Source organism: Antrostomus carolinensis, unplaced genomic scaffold (assembly GCF_000700745.2).
Source record: "Antrostomus carolinensis isolate BGI_N321 unplaced genomic scaffold, ASM70074v2 scaffold16302, whole genome shotgun sequence".
Taxonomy (NCBI): domain Eukaryota; kingdom Metazoa; phylum Chordata; class Aves; order Caprimulgiformes; family Caprimulgidae; genus Antrostomus; species Antrostomus carolinensis.
In genome coordinates, this window is record NW_010299096.1 from 2,558 (window position 1) to 21,658 (window position 19,101).

The following is a 19,101-nucleotide window of genomic DNA, read 5'->3' on the forward strand; positions in this document are numbered from 1 at the left end:
TACACATAGCACCAATAATAAATACAGTACATTTTAGGTAGCACTGTATGTTACAGACTTTTGCAGATACTAGAACAAAAAAATAAGTCAATTTGTTACATATTTTGGCATGGGAAGGTAAGTTCTGCCTAGGTGTATGTGTTGTCCTTGTGTGCAGCGCGTGTTACTGAAGCGGTGCTGTTTGGTGTAAAGTTGGCTTAGGCTCTTGTGATCGTAGCCAGTTTCATAAATAGGGTACCTGTCTTGTACTTTCTCATCTTTTAGGTTTGAAGTACGGTAGAGTTTTCCTGGTGTGCCCCTTTTTTGATCAAAGTTCAAGTTGAGAGAACAGAGCAGGAGACTGAGCAAAAACTTCAGGGTCAGCAGGAGTGATGCTACCAGTGATTTTGCTGCAGGCCTCCTCAAGTGGTTTGGCCTGTAACTCTCTTAAATAGCTGGAAGAGGATACAGTTATTCAGAAATGTCAGGGCCTTGTAATAACTGGTTTCACGGCTAGGTAGGTGGCAAGTATGTTGTTTTTTAATGGTAGAATTTTGATAATTTTGATAAATAATTTTGTGATCTTGTGAGGTGGCACGTTATCTGTGCAGCATACTCTTTTTGTTTTTCATTGAAAATCTTTCTATGTATGTAACAATCTCATGGAATCATAGAATCTCCTGGTTGGAAAAGACCTTTGAGATCATCACGTCCAACCATACCTGTCCACTACTAAACCATATCTCTGAGCACCCCATCTACCTGTCTTTTAAACACTTCCAGGGATGGTGACTCAACCACCTCCCTAAGCAGCCTGTTCTCTTGCCTGATAACCCTTTCAGTGAAGAAATTTTTCCTGACACCCAATCTGTACCTCCCCTGGCACAACTTGAGGCCATTTCCTCTTGTTCTGTCACTAGTTACCTGGGAGAGAAGACTCACACCCGCCTCCCTACACCCTCCTTTCAGGTAGTTGTAGAGAGGGATAAGGTCTCCTCTCAGCCTTCTCTTCTCCAGACTCAACAACCCCAGTTCCTCAGCTGCTCCTCATAAGATCTGTGCTCCAGCACCTTCACCAGCTTCATTGCCCTTCTCTGGACACGCTCCAGCACCTCAATGTCCTTCTTGTAATGAGGGGATAAAACTGGACACAGTAGTTAAGGTGCGGCCTCACCAGTGCCCAGTACAGGGGCACAGCCATTTCCCTGGTCCTGCTGGCCACCCTTTTTCTGACACAAGCCAGGATGCCATTGGCCTTCTTGGCCACCTGTGCACACTGCTGGCTCTCATTCTGGTCCATCAGATTATAAGCCACCTGTCATTAAAGCTGGTTAGAATGGGTTTTTTTAAGCTCCAAAGATGAAAGATAGCTCTACTTTGAAGAATTTATCCTTTCAAATCTTTAACTGCACCTCGTAACTCTGTCTGAGCTTGTTCAGGTCACTGCATCCAAGGTGAGCACAGCCTTGTAGGAAACACCCAGTAACCTGAATTGTTTGATAACTTTTTAAAACCACTCAGCAGTTTCAAGCCGTTCCTCTTTCCTCCCTCTGTGCCTCTCGTCTTCCCAGCACTGTTTCAACACATGCACAAAACACTGAAAAAAGAAAATCACAAAAGCTGGTTAGAAGTTGGAAGCTGGCTAGAAGCTGAGAGAGCATGGTAGCAGCTAGAAAAGGTAGTGGTGATTTCAGTAGGAGGTCTTTGGTGGGATGGTTTTGTTTTTATGCAGTCAGTACTGAATCAGCGCTATTATACAATGTGCTGTTGGAAGTGCTCTGTTCTGGCTGGAATGTTACACTGAGAAGTCCACTTGTCTGATGAGCACGCATTTGAAAAGATAGAGGTAACAGTTGGGGTTGTTCTGACCATTGTCCCAGTAAGGAGGGGTGATTTCAGTGGTACTAATATGGTGTAGTACTTAACATTCTTATTGTGATATTTATTATTGCTCTACTCCAACTTGAAGCTTGATACAGAAAAAATCTGAAACTTTCTGTAATTAAGAAGAAAATTGAGTGTAAGAAGACTATTCAGGCTTCTAGTTACATTTTTAATATCTAAAGTGACAGCTGATGTAGAAAGTTTTTTGTTAGTCTAAATCAAGAATTCATCTACCTATTAGTGTTTGTGGCTCCTGTCAGGGAATAGCAGACTTCTCTGTTTCAAATGAAAAAGAAACACTTTCTAATCAAGGTTCAATACATGAGAATTTTAGTATGTCCTGCCACTACTTTCAGTTTTGCTAGAACTTACTGACTACAACTTGGTAGAATTTAACTGGGGGGAGGAGTTTTACTTATTTTTTTGTTTGTTATCAGGTTGTTCTAGCTGCTATTAGAACCACTTCTTTAGATACAGTATTCTAAGCTGTGGTCACCAATTTTTTATTGCATTTAAGTTAAGAAAATTAGATATTATGACAAGAACTGTCTATTGCCAACTGAGCTTTAGTTTTCGAGGGAGCATGCCTGCTTGTCAGTGAGCTTGGATTTGTTCCACGTTCACTGGAAAACCAAAAGGTGGCTGACTAGTTCTGTAGTTTTTTCACTATTGCTATTATTTTCAAATATATTTGAGATGTACGAGATGACCCTTTTACACAAATATTTTTCTTTAATTCAGTGTTCTGATAGGTTCTCTGTTAGATTTTAGAGAATGAGTCTGAAGTTCAGAAAATCCTTGTAGGTTTTTTGACAAAGGGTAGAGAGTACTCAAGAGTTCAGAAATCATTGCTGTCGGTAAAGAATTGGACTGACACCTGATTTGACTTCTCCCAAAGCTCTGCTGAATTGATGAGGTAGTGGTTTTCACTCTGAGAGACTTCCAGATGCTTTGGAATATGCACGTTAACTGACAGGTGTTTAGGTTACTGTGATGATGAGCGTTTTGCAACTTACTCATCACAAGTGTGCCCCTGCCAGTTACTTGTTCTTTTTTCCCCAGAAAGAGTGGAATTTTCTTGGATGAAAACAAGTCAAAACTTCTGGTTTGTCTAAATTTGAAGCAGTGCTTCTCGTGGACATTGTCTTGCTGACGGCGTTCCAGTACTTGAGTAGTCAGCACTAACTATGTACCTGTGGTGAGGACAAGGTATTTTTTGTTCAGTGTTCTGGCTGTGATTAGACTGGCTTTTTTTTTTCTTTTTTTTTTTTTTTTGTAGTGACTCTCGTGCTTTGGCTTCTTTCCAACCATCATGCTAGCACTTCTGGTTGGCAGGAGCGCCTGTTGCTGTGCAGTGAACTGGGCCGAGGTACTGATCTGGCTGTAAACTGTGTTAGAACAAGTTGCACAAATGCTGTTGCCAGCACAACAGGGGTGGGTGTGAAAAAGGGCAATGAAATGATGGCAGGAGAGCGGTTGGGGCACTGCTGCTGTTCTGTGTGTCTGTAACACAGCTGCAGCCAGTCAGCCTTTCTCAGCTGCTTCTTGGAGTTCCTGGCAGTTTTGTGCTCTGCTTTCAAAAAGAAAATTTCGAGTCTACTTGTGCATTTCAGAAAGTCTGGAAATGCTGTGCCGAACCAGAAACTCTGAGTTTGGAGCGGATGTTCCCTACCTTTTGCCAGGCTTCTTAGGCACAAGTATCTGAATCAGAAGTTGATATTCTATGTGATGGTAAAACAGCAAGTTTCAGCTGTTGTGTTGGTACTACAGTTCTACTCTGGTATCTTGTTGTGTTTAGATACCTCCAACCTTTCCTATCCTGTCTGTGATGTGACACTGTATCTTCAGCTTCTGTATGAATTATGGTTTTTAGAGAACATCTGTGCTGTGGTTTCAAGCACTGGTACCTACAAAAAAGTTAAGTGAGCTCTGCTGTTTTCACATCTCTTGTCCCTTTTTAAGAAGCATCTCCTATTTGTTTAGCTGACCCTGAACTTGGAGGCGTAAGCCCTTCCCATGCCAATGGAAGTTCCACAGTTTAAGTCAATCTAAGGGGAAAAAATATGCATTTTACGGCCCTAAAAAGTAAAATGTTAAATGTTGGGATTGAATATTTGTTACAGCAATTCGATTTCTGCCTTATCTTTTCAGACATTTATCAAGTACGTTGTCTGACATGATTGGAGAATGATAAAACTGCAGTGTGCTTATAGTTGTCCATAAAGCAGGTGCACCATTTCTGCACTTGTAAAGAGCAGTGCAAAGTGAAGCTTCCTTGATAAACCAAAAGTTCTTAATGTCTATACAGATTATTTGCAGTTAAAAAGCTTGTCTTTCGTGAAAGGTGTTGTATGAATACCATCTTCTCAAAAATGAATCTGCCTTGAGATAAGGTCTAAAGCAAGGGACTTGCTTTAAGTATAGAGAACTAAGCTGTTACATCTTTTTTACAGTATTAATGCATATTTGTTTAATGATTTTTAAATAACTCTTCCACGCATGCTGAACAAATTGGGAGTTGAAATATATCTCAGAATGTATTATTAGTGTTGGCTGCATTCCTTTGATGTTGGCTAATACCTTTTGAAGAGAAAAATGGCCCATCTGTGCAGAATATAAAACCCAGTGCAAACTCCTGGCTTTAAGAATTAGAACATTTTTAATATTAAATTATAAGATAATCTGAAATTAATTTGTGCTTAAACAGCATAACTCTACATATAAACAAGCTCTGCTTTTATACTTCCTTGTGACTTTTTAAGGAAATTTACTTTCACTGAAAATAAATCAATGAGAATTATCACTTTACTGTGGCAGTAAAGTGAGTTCAATTCTGCTTATCATATTCTTAACCAAGTATCCACATTGTACAGTAGGATTGCAAATGGACAGGAAAAAAATACCTGATCACCTCCAAGTACTGTCCTGAGTCCCAGCCTCGGCAGTGTAACAGACACAAACCAAAAGAAATGCCCAACCAAACACCACTGGAGCTCTCATCAGCCTTAAATGTTGCTAGAAACTGAGAATGTTGTTCTGGTGATTGAGAGGAGCCTGGTAGCTGTTTAATAAGCTATAGAGTGGTATCATCAGGTGTTCTGCTCCTAAGTATGAACATATCACTACAGTGTTAAAACAACTGGTGATGTTTAACTTTTTGGTTAAATGATTAAACATTTTGGGGTTTAAGAAATCTTTTGAAAAAGTTCTATTTAATTGAGCAGAAATAATGTATTGTTAAAAATCATAGGCAGTAGGACTCTGAATCTGAAACCAGTTAATATTAACTTTTTTATTATTTCATAGATGTTAGTTTTAACATTTCAAAAATTGCTGTGCTCCTCCTCCAGTTTATCAGTCTTGTTGTAACAATGGATTTTCTCCAGGCATGAGCTGACAATTGTATTTGGCATTCTCATTGAAGTAGTTTCAACTCTTACGCTATGTATGTTATTGAAACTATGTTTTTCTGTGCATTTCTTTAGACTTCCTAGCAGGTTAGTTTTTTTCCCCCTCTTTCTTGCAGGATGTCTCTTGAGTTATTTTAAAACTGATAATCTTCCAGTTTTCTGAAACTAATATGCAATATCGGTTGTTTTTAATAATGGTGTTCTCCTATCTCAATTTCTGTACCTTTATTTTCAAATAACAGCACATAAAGCGAGTTAACTCTTGCTGAGTTTTAGTTTCAGTATGCTTAGTGTTGTTTTGTGAGATATTTTTTGAAGAACTATGAGGGAGAAATGTTTTAATTTAAGATTGTGCATTTTAACAGCTGAGATGATAGCAAATTAGTTTTGGAGCTTTAAGAACAGATTTCCATATGAACTTTTAATTTCTGCAGTATAACATTTTTGCAATGACAATATATTGAAGTTGTTTCATACTAGAGTAATTAGTATTTTGCGCTCTGGTGTGCTGTTTTCTTCATCACTCTTCAGGCTCAGTCTGTGTAGAGGTTTTTTTATATATTACACCTGTTAAGACAGGTATTTATTTATATACCTGTCTTAGCAACAGTGAGTATCAGCTTGAATAATGGTGGAATTTTATTCATATTTGTCCATGCAAAAGAAAGGTAGAATCTTTTATTTTACAAACAGTTGCTTGACTGCTGACTTTCACTTCTTCCTTTCCCTTCTGAAGTTGGTTGGTGGTGCAATGGAAGAAGCTGGATCTCGGGAGATGGGAATGAATACCAAGGATCAGCTGGTGAACAGCAAGTGCAATGAATTGTCTGATGCAGTGTTGCAGCACGTGCAGTCCAACTGCTGTGGCCTGGAAAACACGGGCGCACTGGGAGAAGCCGAGTATACCCCAAAGAACAGAAAGCACCCCGGGTCCATGTGCTGCTCTCAAGAGTCTCGGGAGGAGACTCCTGGGACAGAAGCAGCCCGCACTGATCCACCTGATGGCCAACAAGATCCAGAGAGCGAAAAACAAAAAGAGAAAACTTTGGGTATGTTGTCTTTGGCATTTTGATTTTTAAGTGGCTTTAATATTCTCATTAAATGGCTATGCATTTTCTCTGTCTTTGTCTCAAGTTTACTTTTAAGCCAAAACTTGTCATCTTTAGCAGGATATTCTGAGAAAATGTGTACTTGTGCTTAGGAAAAGTCAGTTCTTAATGCATATGTAAGGAGCCTACTGCTGGTAACACTATTTTTACAGGAACTTCAATAGTAATAGTATGGTAATCACTAATAGCCTTTTTAACTTTCTGGTTGTTGGATTAACTTTTAAATTTGGGATTGTGGTGTTCAATGCTACCAAAGCATTGCTGATACTTAAATTGCAAAGGCTTATTAAAAACACCTGTGTGAATATCCTTTATTAGCAAAACTTAACCTTTTAGGTTTCACTCTTTAGATTTTTCTTTTTATCTGTGCTGTTATAAAACAAACATTTTTGTGGTTTTAAAGTTAAAATAACTTTTGCTATCCAAGCTGTGTAATGGCACATTATCTTACTGTGATGACTTCCTATTTGTCATCCATTCGGATTATGCGGCTATCAAACCAGAGAACAACTTAGCTCACACTAATTTCTCATGGTTCTATATTTTACTTCTAAAGACAGGCTGCTTTTGTGGTATGTTTTTCCTCAGTATAGTTGTCTTTCATCCAATTCACAGGAAAAGAAGTGCTATTATTGATGCAAGCCTTGAATACACTTTCTACTCCAGAAGAAAAGCTGGCAGCTTTGTGCAAGAAGTATGCTGATCTGGTAAGTAATTTATAAAGATAGCAGGAGTTATTCATGTGTTAATATTAACTGTGGAATGCAGGAACTTCTAATACAGGGCAGTTAACAATTTTGAATGTTTCACAGTGTTGGTAGGAAAGAAAGGAAAACCAACAAAAAAACCCAGTACTCAGGCTTGTTATGAGTATTGCTTCAGCCAAACTTGCATGTAGTTATTTTATTTCTACATGACTGCCTAAATCCAAAGAAAAAATAGGTTATGATAACTTTTTGATGACTTGGTGCTGAAGCAAGTCATAACATTAGGATTAACAGAAAAGCTAAAGAGTTTCAAAAGCTAAGAGTTTCTTTTGGGACTAATTATTTTCTTAGGTTTTCTCTGTTGATAATGCTTTTGTGCCTAGCGTTTTATAATTTATACCCTTTAGGATAAAGGGCAAGAACATACTGTGATAGAGTTTTGGAAAATCAAAGTTCAGTTTTACTTACCTGTTAAGTGATTTTGGGGGGATAGGGGGAGTTGGAAAGAAACAAGTTTAATTTTAATTTGTGCTTTCTGATCATGCAGAAAATGGATAGAAAAGTACATTTCTTCAGTAACAAAAAGGCAAATTGTTAATGTTAATCGATCATAAAATGCATTCCCACCCCCAATAGGAGAAATTATAATTTATTTTCTAAATTAATTGATGGCAAAACTGGGTGGAAAGAAGGCTCCTAAGTTGACTTTTCAGAATGTGCTTGGAGATAAAAATGCTTCATTTGTTCATCTTGAAACAGGGACAGACAAGAATGGAAGGATTCGAAATACTTTGTCTATATGTTTTCTTACCATATTTGTAGATACAAAATGAATGCAAAACTAAAGAGATAATTAATAGCTTGAAAAAGCCTAAGATTTGCCTTCTGTAGGTGTCAAGAGTATTATATATGAAAATGTTTCTGAAAATGACATAATGGCTGTACAACATGGTATAACTTTTCTGAAATAAATTTATTTTTCCCTGTGAGATTGAAAATGTCTCCAGATCTTTGAGGATGAGCTAGCAGGTACTCTTTTTACTCAGAGATAATAGTAATTACTTAAGAATAGACTTAGATTAGTTCTTTTTAGGCAATCCTGAGTCCGCCTTTGGAGATGTGTTATGTTTTTGCTTTGTTTTCCTTGGTCTCTCTCACATGCATGCTCTTGTTCACATGAGTGAATTTCCTTCAAAACCAGCAGCTTCTCTAAGAAGTCACTTTAATTTAAATGGGAAACGATGATACTTCCATAGTACAACTCAGGGATGGGGAGCCCACCTGAAAATGAGCTTTGATATTGCGAGGGGGAAAAGCAGTAAATGAGTTAGTTCTTATGAGCAGTTGCTTGTGCATGTGTTGCCTTTTCTATTTAAGCAGACAGCTCCTCTGTCAAATCACAATGACAATGATGATGGCGTGCATGAGGAGCTAGGTTGGCATGAACTCCTCACTTCTTCAGAAGGAAAACAGTCTGTACCATCTTCACATAGTTTTCTTGTTGAAGGAAGGATTCTAAAACAATTAGAGAATATCTAGACCAAATGAACTGTAATTTCCTTCAAGAAGCTTGGCAATCAGGAGAGACATGTTCACGTTACGTTTTTTCCCCTTCCAGGCAAGGATCCATAGTCTATAGGTTGTGTCAGCATTCACAGTCCATAGGTAGTCACCATTCTAGAAAACCAGTTACTTTGCCTGTTACGCTCAGAACTGTTGGGAAGTTGGGTGGGAGCTTGTCCAGGTGTAACAGTACCTCCATTTTAGCTGAATGAGTCTTGGAAGTACTCTGTTCCCCTTAGAAAGTTTAGGTTGGATCTGATTGTGTTCCTTTTAAGATGCATTCTTTTCTTCATGATAGTGGTGGTGAACCACTGGCATAGGTGTCAGCTTTAATGCCAGCAGAGGTTTGAACTGTTTATGACAGTGCACCTACAATGCTTTTTTTCTTTTTTTAAAGATTCATCATCTTTAAAGCTCACTGTCAGGTTTTTCAGTGGTGTCTCATGAAAAGGACTGTACAATAAAGGTAGGAATGCCTCTCTCCTGGCAAAAGATCTTCCACAATTTTTTTTCCTAATTTGGAATCTATCAGGAGATCAGTTTGTGATGCAGGAAGGTTTGCATCCTTAGTGATATGTCTTACATTGGCATACTTTTACAGGCCTGAAGTTTTCATAGGTATGCAAACAGCACAGCCACTTGAGGTGTTTCTTCTGGCCACTCAAGAAAAGGGTTTTTTATGTTTGGATATCAGAACATTCCCTTAACACTCCTTTTCTCTAAACTAGATTAAATATACACTTAATATACTGTTGTCATGGAGGTCCTTAACTTTATTCTTTTTCTGTGCTTCAGCATTATTTTGAGTTCTTTCAGAAAATCAGTATTGTATTGTTCTCTGTCACGGTGATGTTCCTTGTTGCAGGCTTTCTTTTCCTGTGATGTCTAAAGGCTGAGGCACTGTCTAATAAGGAGCAGTGTTGCACTTAACATTTTTACCTTTACGATAAGAACGGACTCTAAACAAGATGGTTTCTTGGGGAGCCCAAAAATCACGTGTAATGGAAGTTACTCTCAACTAGATAATGCAAGAAACTTCCATTCACTGAGTATTCATAGAGTAGATTTTAAAGTCAGCACTGTATACAAAATTTAATGCTGTCATCTACCATCTAAACAGCCTAAAGGAAATGAAATAAAAATTTTGTTTCAAACAGTTGAGACTACAGCTCTCTTAAGTCATCAAAGCCTGGGCTGTGCGGCTTTAATGGTATTTTACCTGATTTGTCAGGGCTGCTGGTTGTATCTGTTCCTTTCTGAAATACCTGAGCATTTTACAAACTCTTTATCAATTACTGCTTCCTTTGGTAGGAGCTCCTGCTGACAAGAAAGAACTTTGTACACAATTCAGTGGGTTTTTTATTTTTAATAGTGAAAACAAGACCTGTGGGATAAACAGCTCTGTGTACCTTACAGATAGGAGAGTGGAAAAAGTTGTGACTTGTTGACAAGCCAGTCTCAGTTGGCTTTTTATTGTATCTGACGCATCCTCCTTTCTCAGGACTAGTCTTACCCCTGTAGCTGAATGCAAGCTGATAGCCTGTGGTCAACAGGTCTGTGGTCCCTGTTCCTCAAAGGCAAATGTTTGTTAAGTTGGAATTTGTGTATTTTCATCTTCTGTCCTTACACATTTAGAATTCTCTGTAGGATGATGAACTTAAGGGGGGGGTCTTAATGATATTATTTTACTTCCTTGCTTTCATCTCAAATGTTTAAAAGTTTGTCCAGTCTGCTCATCTAGATGCATAAAGATAGTTTCACTTATATTTATTTAATAAATATACTCTAATGTTAGTTGGAGGAGAGCCGGAATGTTCAAAAGCAGATGAAGATACTGCAGAAGAAGCAAGCACAAGTTGTGAAGGAGAAAGTGCACTTGCAGAGTGAGCATAGCAAGGCCATTTTGGCACGTAGCAAACTGGAATCTCTCTGTCGGGAGCTTCAGCGTCATAACAAGACTTTGAAGGTTAGTTTACTTACATAAATTACAGTGCCATTGGTGGTGGAAATCTTACTTATTAATTACTGCTTAAAATCAAGACTGCTGCTTTTTACTTACCACTTTGCCCATTACCCGCAGAAGATGAGTGTCATGTAGCATAAGTGTATCTGATTTTAAGGTAAAAAATATGGGGACAGTTCAACTTGGTAGTTTTTTTCCCCTCAAACTGGTTCATAGATCTTGCAGAACTTGCAATATGTGATCTTGCTGTATTTGTTTCTGGGAGCAGCGCTGATGACTGCTGGAAGAAAATAGTTCAAGTGAAATAACAGCAGCGTGAAATGGCAGAGTATCGGAAAAGGCTTAATTCTGTCAGAGTATAATGGATGAGAGTGAAATGGAAGAGAGTGAAAAGATTCTTATCTGTGATCGCTGTAGGAAATTTAATTTGTAGTATCAGTGCTGTTTTTTAACAACTGGGTAATTCTTACACTTGCAAAGGTATTCATGTAGCATCTTGCAATACCAGCCGCTGAGTAATGCTGGTAGTGGCAAGGACAAGATTCTCAAAAAGTTTTAGAATTTCTGGATTCCTTGTTCTGTGCACTTCATATGGGTAGTCAGGAGAGCGTATTACGATTGTGGCTTATATTAACTCTAGAAATTGAAACTGTCTAGAAGTGAATTATTACCATTGTGTCTGACTCAACAAAATATGGAAAAGGTACATAGTTTGGCTTGAACACATTAATATTCTCTTATAAAAGGAAGAAAACATGCAGCAAGCACGTGAAGAAGAAGAAAGACGGAAAGAAGCAACTGCACACTTCCAGATTACACTGAATGAAATTCAGGCTCAACTGGAACAGCACGATATACACAATGCCAAGCTCCGTCAGGAAAATATTGAGCTGGGGGAAAAACTGAAGAAGCTCATTGAGCAGTATGCATTGCGAGAAGAGGTGCTTACGTTATGCTTCTAATGGGATTCTGTTAGTTCCTTGACTGTAGGGATCACATAATTTAAAGGGGAGGGGGAAAAAAACCCTAGTACTTCACAGCCACCGTATATATATTTTAAATTATTCTTTTTATTTCACTACAGTGAAAAATTAAGTAGCTGTTTGGCCCACTATCTGCCTTTCCTGTCTGGATTTGTGTATCTATATGCATTCAAGATACACTGAAAAAAATCTTTCACAGTGAAAGCAGTTGAATCGAAATAAGTTGTCTACAGATTGTGGAACCTCTGTGTTTAGAGGCATTCAGAACTCGGGCAAGTTGTGAGCAACTCGATCAGAGTTTGAAGTTGGCCCTGGCTTGAGTGGACTAAGTGGCTTCCAAAGGTTATTTCCAACATAAATATGTAGTAATATTTGAAGTTCTTCTGAATTATAATTTCACATTCTAATAGGAGAGGATATAAGAGTTATACTCTCTTACTTGTTTTTGTTCATTAAGTTTGGGGGATTTTGGCAAGCTCCTTTGTGTGTGTTGCTGCTCTTATTGGCATAGAATCAAAATAGGCTATCATGTTTTAAGATTATATTTGGACTAGTGTCATGGAAGTGCCTGTATTTTAGGACTAACAGAGCTAGCTTTAATTGGCACCAGTATGTGAGCTAGCCAGTTTAAGCTACAGAAATGGAAAACAGCCAATTCTCGTCAAAGAGATGACTAAGCTTCAAGGAGTTCTACAGCTAAGATTAGTTAGCTCTTGGTTGGCATAGGAGGCTTGGAATATATTTTGTCTCTTCCCCCCCCTCCCCCCTCTCAAATCTGAGTCAGTTAGAAAGCTGTCCTGCAGACTCCAGTTCCCCACCTTTTGCTCTTGTGGAATATTTGTATCTACCATGAGATAATTTGGGGAAGAGAAAAGGTAGGAAGCTGCCTTGTGCTACTTTACGGATGGAAGTAAGACTGCAAATTTCAATGATATGTGGAATTTCATCAGCCAAATAAACTATTGTTGCAAACATGGCTTCTGTGAAAGACAAGAAGTGTGTAACTATAATGTATGGTGATAATGGGAGGAAAAAGGCATGTAAAAGTTTTTTGCCAGTTTCTTTTGCATGAAACTTCTAAACAATATGCATCTCCTCACACACATACACTTACCTTAACTGACCAGTGCACTGTTTATATTTGATTAATGTGATTTTTTTCTTCCTTTAGCATATTGATAAAGTGTTCAAACATAAAGAACTGCAGCAGCAACTTGTGGATGCCAAACTTCAGCAAACTACCCAACTTATTAAAGAAGCCGAGGAAAAACATCAGAGAGAAAGGGAGTTTGTAAGTGAATTCTATGTAGATGAAGAGAAATAACAAAACCCACCAAACCATATTTTTCATTATTTAAAGTAAACACAACAAATTGAGGGAACTGCCTTTTGAATGTTAGGATAGATTTGAACATCAAGACTGAGAATGAAGTTTTGCGTATGTGTGCGATGCCTGCAGTATTAATGTCCATGTTCACAGGCAAGTAATGTCACTGTTTGCATTTTCTCAGCAAATGTGCTGGATATCATTTAGGTTTTTCTTAGACTAGGAAATGTCTTGAGTTGAAACACCACAGGTATTTTCTTGCTGTCCTGTAGTTGTAACTTCTGGTTTTATGGTATAAGAAATAACAAATGCAGAATAAAGCATATGCTGTTCTGGATTGTCTGTCCACAGAACTAAGCCTGATGTTTTATTTGTATGCTGATAATCAGCCATTTACTTGCAGTCTTCCAAGAAGGTAGTTTCCAATTGAAAAATAATACTTAGGTGAATATTGCTTTTTTTAATCCTCCTCATGTATCTGTAACTTCCAGGCAAAAGCCTTGCTTTTCCTGTATAATCTTAAAATGGTAATCCTGTGTTGGATTGTTCTGTATTACTAAAACATAATTTTGGAATCATAAACTGATGAAAATCTCTTCAAAGATGAATCTACAAAATGTTGTCAAGTTGAAGCAAGATTGACCTAGTCTGTAAAGGTAGTATTAGTGACTGGAGAAATGGAAGTGGAAAACAAACTAGAGAGGTACAAAACATAGAAATTGCATACAGTTCATTAATGAACTACTCATATAAATTTAGCAGTTCAGGCTTGCTACAGAAATAGAAACACTGACTCACGCTACCAATTAGAAAAGTATCTCAATAAAAATAATTTCTGCATGCCAGCACATGCTTTAAATCATATATATGAAAGTATAGTATAGTAATGAAAAACCTGCGTGAGAAAACATGGTTGAATGGCCCTTGAGTGATGTTAACCTTTCTTAATTTTTTGTCATGGATCAAGTTCTTTAAGCCATTCTTAGGAGTACTTTCTTCCTTATGTGGCTTATTGCCTTTTTTATTTTTTTAGCTGCTAAAAGAAGCTACTGAGTCCAGACACAAATGTGAACAGATGAAGCAACAGGAAGCTCAGCTGAAGCAGCAGGTATTTTTTTTTTTTAATGGAGTGCACTTCAATAACAGTTGTTCGGGGTGGGGAACAAACCACATGAAAAAAAAACCACACACAAAATAAAAAAAAAAACCTCACAAGATATTTGTGATTGTAGTGAACATAACATATGAAAAAAATAACATATTTTGATTCATCAGATGCAGTATACTACTTGTGAAAAGTACTTGGTATTTTTTTTAATTAAGTCTTTAAATTTCTGTAGGTAACTCTTCCGTAGAGAAGTGTGAAGTATAAATTGTAATGACTTGACATTTTGTACTTGCTATTTAGTAGATCTGGAGAGTACTGTTACTGGAAGGTGCTAAACATTGCATTGCAGGAGTTAGTATCCTTTTAAATTAATAGCATTAATATTATAAAGAGTAGAATATATGAAAGCTTAACTAGTGTATTCATTGTGTCTACTTCTTTACCATTTCTTTGCTTCTCTGAAACTATTGTTCTCTCTTCCAAAGGTATTTTTATCTTTTTTTTTTTTCTTAGCTGTTCAGGATGACAGAGGCTCTTGTGACTATGAAGAGTTGGGTGGGGATTTCTGCCCATGCAAGTTTTAAAGTTTGTTCCTTTCTGTTTCCATCGCACCTTGTTGTGGAGGACTGGGAGCAAGCAATGTCATATCTATCCTTCCTTGTAGTTACTCAGGTTTAGTAACCTCAAACTTGGGTATCCCTATCCACAAAAACATTACTATCTTCAAATTGTTTTCTTGCTGTAAACGCTACAGCAAAATCCTCTCTGAGAGTGGAGAGATTCTCCATTTTTTGTGCTGCAGTTCTGTATCACCTGCAGTCACTGGCCATGTGTGAGCTCAGCATGTAAGGCAAAGGGAAATGGTAGGTTAAACTTCATAGCATCTGAGAAGCAGTAGCTGTCCCTTTTGTTATACACCCATTATTGCTTCAGTTTTGTGAGGTTTTGTATTGTCTCCTTGCAAGCGGTTTCATGCCTTTTTTTCACACTTGCTGTACCTAATTCTTTTCCAGGCTTTCTAACAGTTATATTTGAAGTGTGTGTGTGTACGTGTGTAGTTAAATATAATTGCAGCCCCCCACCCCCTCCTTGGTGTGTCCAGTGAATTGAACTTACTAATATCCAGATTCTTTCAAATAGTTTTATGCTGCACTTAGGCTTTTATGATTTTTTTTCAGGTTGGTAACCCTTTATTTAAAATCTCACTGCCTTTTTATGCTGTTTAGTAGTAACAGTGAGTATAGTTTGTGGTTTCTTGGGGCCAACAGATTCTTTGTAGAATTAAGATGAGCTAGAAAATTCAACTACAATAATGGCAGAGTCGTGATCTACTGTTGACAAGGTAGGCTAATGCCTATTATGAAATTGCCTCTACTATTAGAGCAAAATACAATACTTCTGTGCTCTGAATTGTGTTGTCCTACAACCCTCAATGTAAGAATTGAGAGAAGTGATTACTCTTCAGGTGGAGTAAGAAGCTACTACTAAATAGTCATGTATTCTCAGAACATCAAATTACAACAGTGACAGTATTTGTTTTATTAAGAAACATAAGCTATTTTTTTCCTGAAAAACTTTGTTAATTAACATATTTTGCATTTCCTTCTTGATGATTAACCTTGTGGTTCAGGCAAGAAAATTTTCTGTCATTGAATGTTAATGCTCTTCACTTGTTAAAATGTAATGTTTTTCACTGTTAAATGAATTCCTTGTCAGTATTCACTTTCCATGATTTTTGCTCACTGGGTAGGTTTCATAGGTTGTGAATGTGTATTTTCATTTCTGGAATCAATCATGTTTACTGTGTCCCAGCCTTGGTTGTTAGCTTTGGCTGGTTAGGGTGGAAAGGTAGGTCTCTTCTAAGTTTAATTTTACTAACCATGTGCTGAATTTCCTGTACATTAAAGTCCACAGACATTTTTTTCCAGTGGGGGAAGGAAAAATGCGATAGTGAAGAACTGTGATGTCTTCCAACATTTTATAAAACATAATATCCTTTTTTCTTTAGAATATATTACTGTTCTATAAACAATAGAACTCTCTTTTCTCATATAATTTGAATAGCATGTTTTCAGGCAAGTTCTGCATGCTCCTCAAATGGAAATCATAGGATAGCGTAAAAAAAAAGATAAAAAGAAGTTAATGTTCTACTATTTTGAGTTCAATTTTCCCTTGTGCCTTGATATTTTGGTGTTTCTATACACCTGTTGAGATTAATGTTCCTGTCTTTTTCCCAACAGCTTTCTCTTTACATGGATAAGTTTGAAGAATTCCAGACCACCATGGCAAAAAGTAATGAACTCTTTACAACCTTCAGGCAAGAAATGGAAAAGGTAGTTATAGGATTATTTAGTTTCATAAAAAGTAATATAAAAATACATGCTCTTAGTGGGATGCATTTTAGGTTTGATGAGTATTTGCCTTCTGAAAATACATGGAGTATTTTGACATTTGATTTGGATCATAAGATCTCTGTGCAGAAATACTTTTCTGTAAAATAACTTGTTCAAACTGGAATTGGAAAGTAAAGCTAAGTTGAATCATGTAAACCTACTTATGTTGCAATGCAAGCCACAAAATTAAGTCTTTTATTTATTTTTGTAGATGACAAAGAAGATTAAGAAACTGGAAAAGGAAACCATAGTGTGGCGTACAAAATGGGAAAACAACAACAAGGCTCTTCTGCAAATGGCTGAAGAGGTAATTATCTTTTAAGCAGCAGTATGGCTAAACTAGAGTCTGTATCCTGAAGAATTTCATAGTCTTTCAGTTTTAGAGAATTTGAAATAATACACAGTAGCCTCTTCTTGGATTGTCTGCCTTATGTTTTATGTTGTGGACATGGTACTGTTCTCTTCAAACATGGAGAATAAAAGCTGCTATATAAATTGAAACTCATTACATAAAAAAAAATTCAGCCTCATCTTTCCTTGCTTACTGTTTAATTGGTGGGATAATATGTATGAAATAACACAAGCTAAATTAATTTGCTGTATTTTAATATGCTGAGCAAAGTTCAATCTGCTGCAGTAGAAATCTTTTTAAAATGTACAAGACTGACATGAAGAAAATAACCCGTGCATAAAGGATCAGCTGCTTTCCTGCATTGCTGCTGCTTCTTAGATCATAAGGTGCCATTACTTAATTGTAGTCCCGGAAGAGAGGAGCTGAAACAGTTTTCACACAGGCCATAGGCATACAGTTCTGCCTACACTGTCTAATGTCTAGTTCAAGGTATGATCTTGCTAAACCACGCTAGGTCATATATGTTCTTCCCTAGCACTGCTTATCTTTCTCTGTTCTTTTAAGGAGCTCATTAGGAGAGCCATGAGTATGGTACCTTCTGACCTGGATTCTGCTGCAGAATTGTAGATTTGCTGTTTGTATGCCCTTCTCCTCTCTATAGTTACCATTATTTGGGTTGTAATTGGCTGTTTTATGAGACTTCCTATCAGGATCCTAACTGATACTCAGCCCTCACTTAAAATTAGGATTATGTAGTTACATAGTTCTCATTGCTTGTTTCTAAAGGTGTCTGTTGCCACTCCAGCTTAGACAAACCATCTGAAGTGTAGTGGTCAAATATGCTGAGCAGATTTGCTCTAGTGCAGCTGGAATTTGACCAGCTAGATTAATTAAGATTAAATAGGGGTGATTCTTTTCATTAACTTAGGAAAAAAACCAGTTGGATCACGGAGCTTTTATTTTCTTTTGTCCTTCAGAAAACAGTAAGAGATAAAGAATACAAGGGCTTTCAAATAAAACTGGAGCGTTTGGAGAAGCTATGCAGGGCCCTTCAGACAGAAAGGAATGAGCTGAATGAGAAGGTGGAAGTCCTTAAGGAGCAGGTTTCTCTCAGAGAAGCGGATGTGGATCTAGCTGTGCAGGTGTTGCAGTCCTGCACACTCAATTCCCACGAGGAGCTGGGAACTCCCACTGACCCGGAACCAGGAATCCAACCGGATGTGGAATCATGTGTGGCAAACAGTTCCGAAAAGACTGTCTCAACAAGTCCTGTTCCTGGCACTGAATCTGTAGACTAAAATGAAGTGTAAACACTGTATTGAGAGATATATTTTGTGTATAACTTTCTCTGTTGGTGGTAACTATTTGGTTTTGTGGTGAAAATTTTCTTACTTTTTCTACCATATCTGTATTTTCTTAGAACTACTGGACTTATGTGGTACAGGAAGCTGCATAGCAGCTTTAAATAGCTTAAACTATAAATTTTCCACAACTGTGTTGCACATCTGCCTCATTTTTTAAAAGAAAATATTTTTCCATAAAAGGATGCATGTGCGTTTCCTCCCCACAACACAAATCACTGTCGTGGAAGACCATGTACAGATATAACATCGTTCTGGGGAACATAGTGGCAGCATGTCACTTTGGTTTAAAGAACAGCATTCTGGTTTTGTTCGTTGATTTTCCACTTAGTATACTAAAGATTACCCATTTTTCCAGTAAATTTATCTACATAAGGATATCTAATGGCCAGTAAAAAATGTCAGCTTTCCCCTCTAGTATGTTTTCACATGTATGAATGAAAAAGTAAAGGTTCCGAATATAGTAAAAGATATGTTTAAAGGGTTTTATGTACTTTGTGGTATGAAAACACACATTTGAAATAGATCAATTTGCAGCTGGTGAAACAGGGTGTACAACTTTTTGCGGACTTCTCAGGGTTGTGTTGTAAAGATTAGTTTGGACTATTTGCCCTACCTGTGAACATGTTAAATATGAATGTGTGAGAAAATGTACAGCAGCGTTACAGAGTGGAATTTTGCAGTTGTGTAGCCTATTGCACAGGTGTTGGTCATGTTCTTCCCTCTTAGCTGCAGTGTGTCCATCACATGGTTTTCCTGACTAGAGAAATCCATTACTGTCTACATGAGTCTCTGGATTATCTGAAGGGCTGGAAAATAGATATTTTACTGCCGTAGGCGTGGAAGACGCAAGTCTCTGGCATAAAGGCTTTCTCTAATAGCCTTGTCTGCAATGTATTTAAGTGTTAGTTAAGTGTATACTGGTTATAACTGAACATCATAGATTCTCTTGAAGTACAGCG

General features: G+C 37.5%; 1 protein-coding gene across 1 annotated transcript; it reads left to right on the forward strand.

The window, feature by feature from the left end:
• Positions 1-6,015: 6,015 nt before the first annotated feature.
• Positions 6,016-18,594, forward strand: TXLNG (taxilin gamma). The gene is made up of 9 exons (XM_010162680.2): positions 6,016-6,322; positions 6,998-7,089; positions 10,448-10,618; positions 11,362-11,556; positions 12,770-12,889; positions 13,959-14,033; positions 16,274-16,366; positions 16,638-16,733; positions 17,756-18,594. Exons 1-9 carry the CDS (start codon positions 6,025-6,027, stop codon positions 18,074-18,076), a joined length of 1,461 nt encoding a protein of 486 aa, XP_010160982.1. The 5' UTR covers positions 6,016-6,024; the 3' UTR covers positions 18,077-18,594.
• Positions 18,595-19,101: the final 507 nt, after the last annotated feature.

What these genes read in the sequence shown, in the direction of transcription:
- TXLNG (XM_010162680.2), top strand. Translation starts at nt 6,025, where the DNA reads ATGGAAGAAGCTGGATCTCGGGAGATGGGAATGAATACCAAGGATCAG. An exon ending in AAGCTCAGCTGAAGCAGCAG is followed by an intron (nt 14,034 to 16,273) that starts GTATTTTTTTTT and finishes TTTTCCCAACAG; the next exon opens with CTTTCTCTTTACATGGATAA. An exon ending in TCAGGCAAGAAATGGAAAAG is followed by an intron (nt 16,367 to 16,637) that starts GTAGTTATAGGA and finishes TTATTTTTGTAG; the next exon opens with ATGACAAAGAAGATTAAGAA.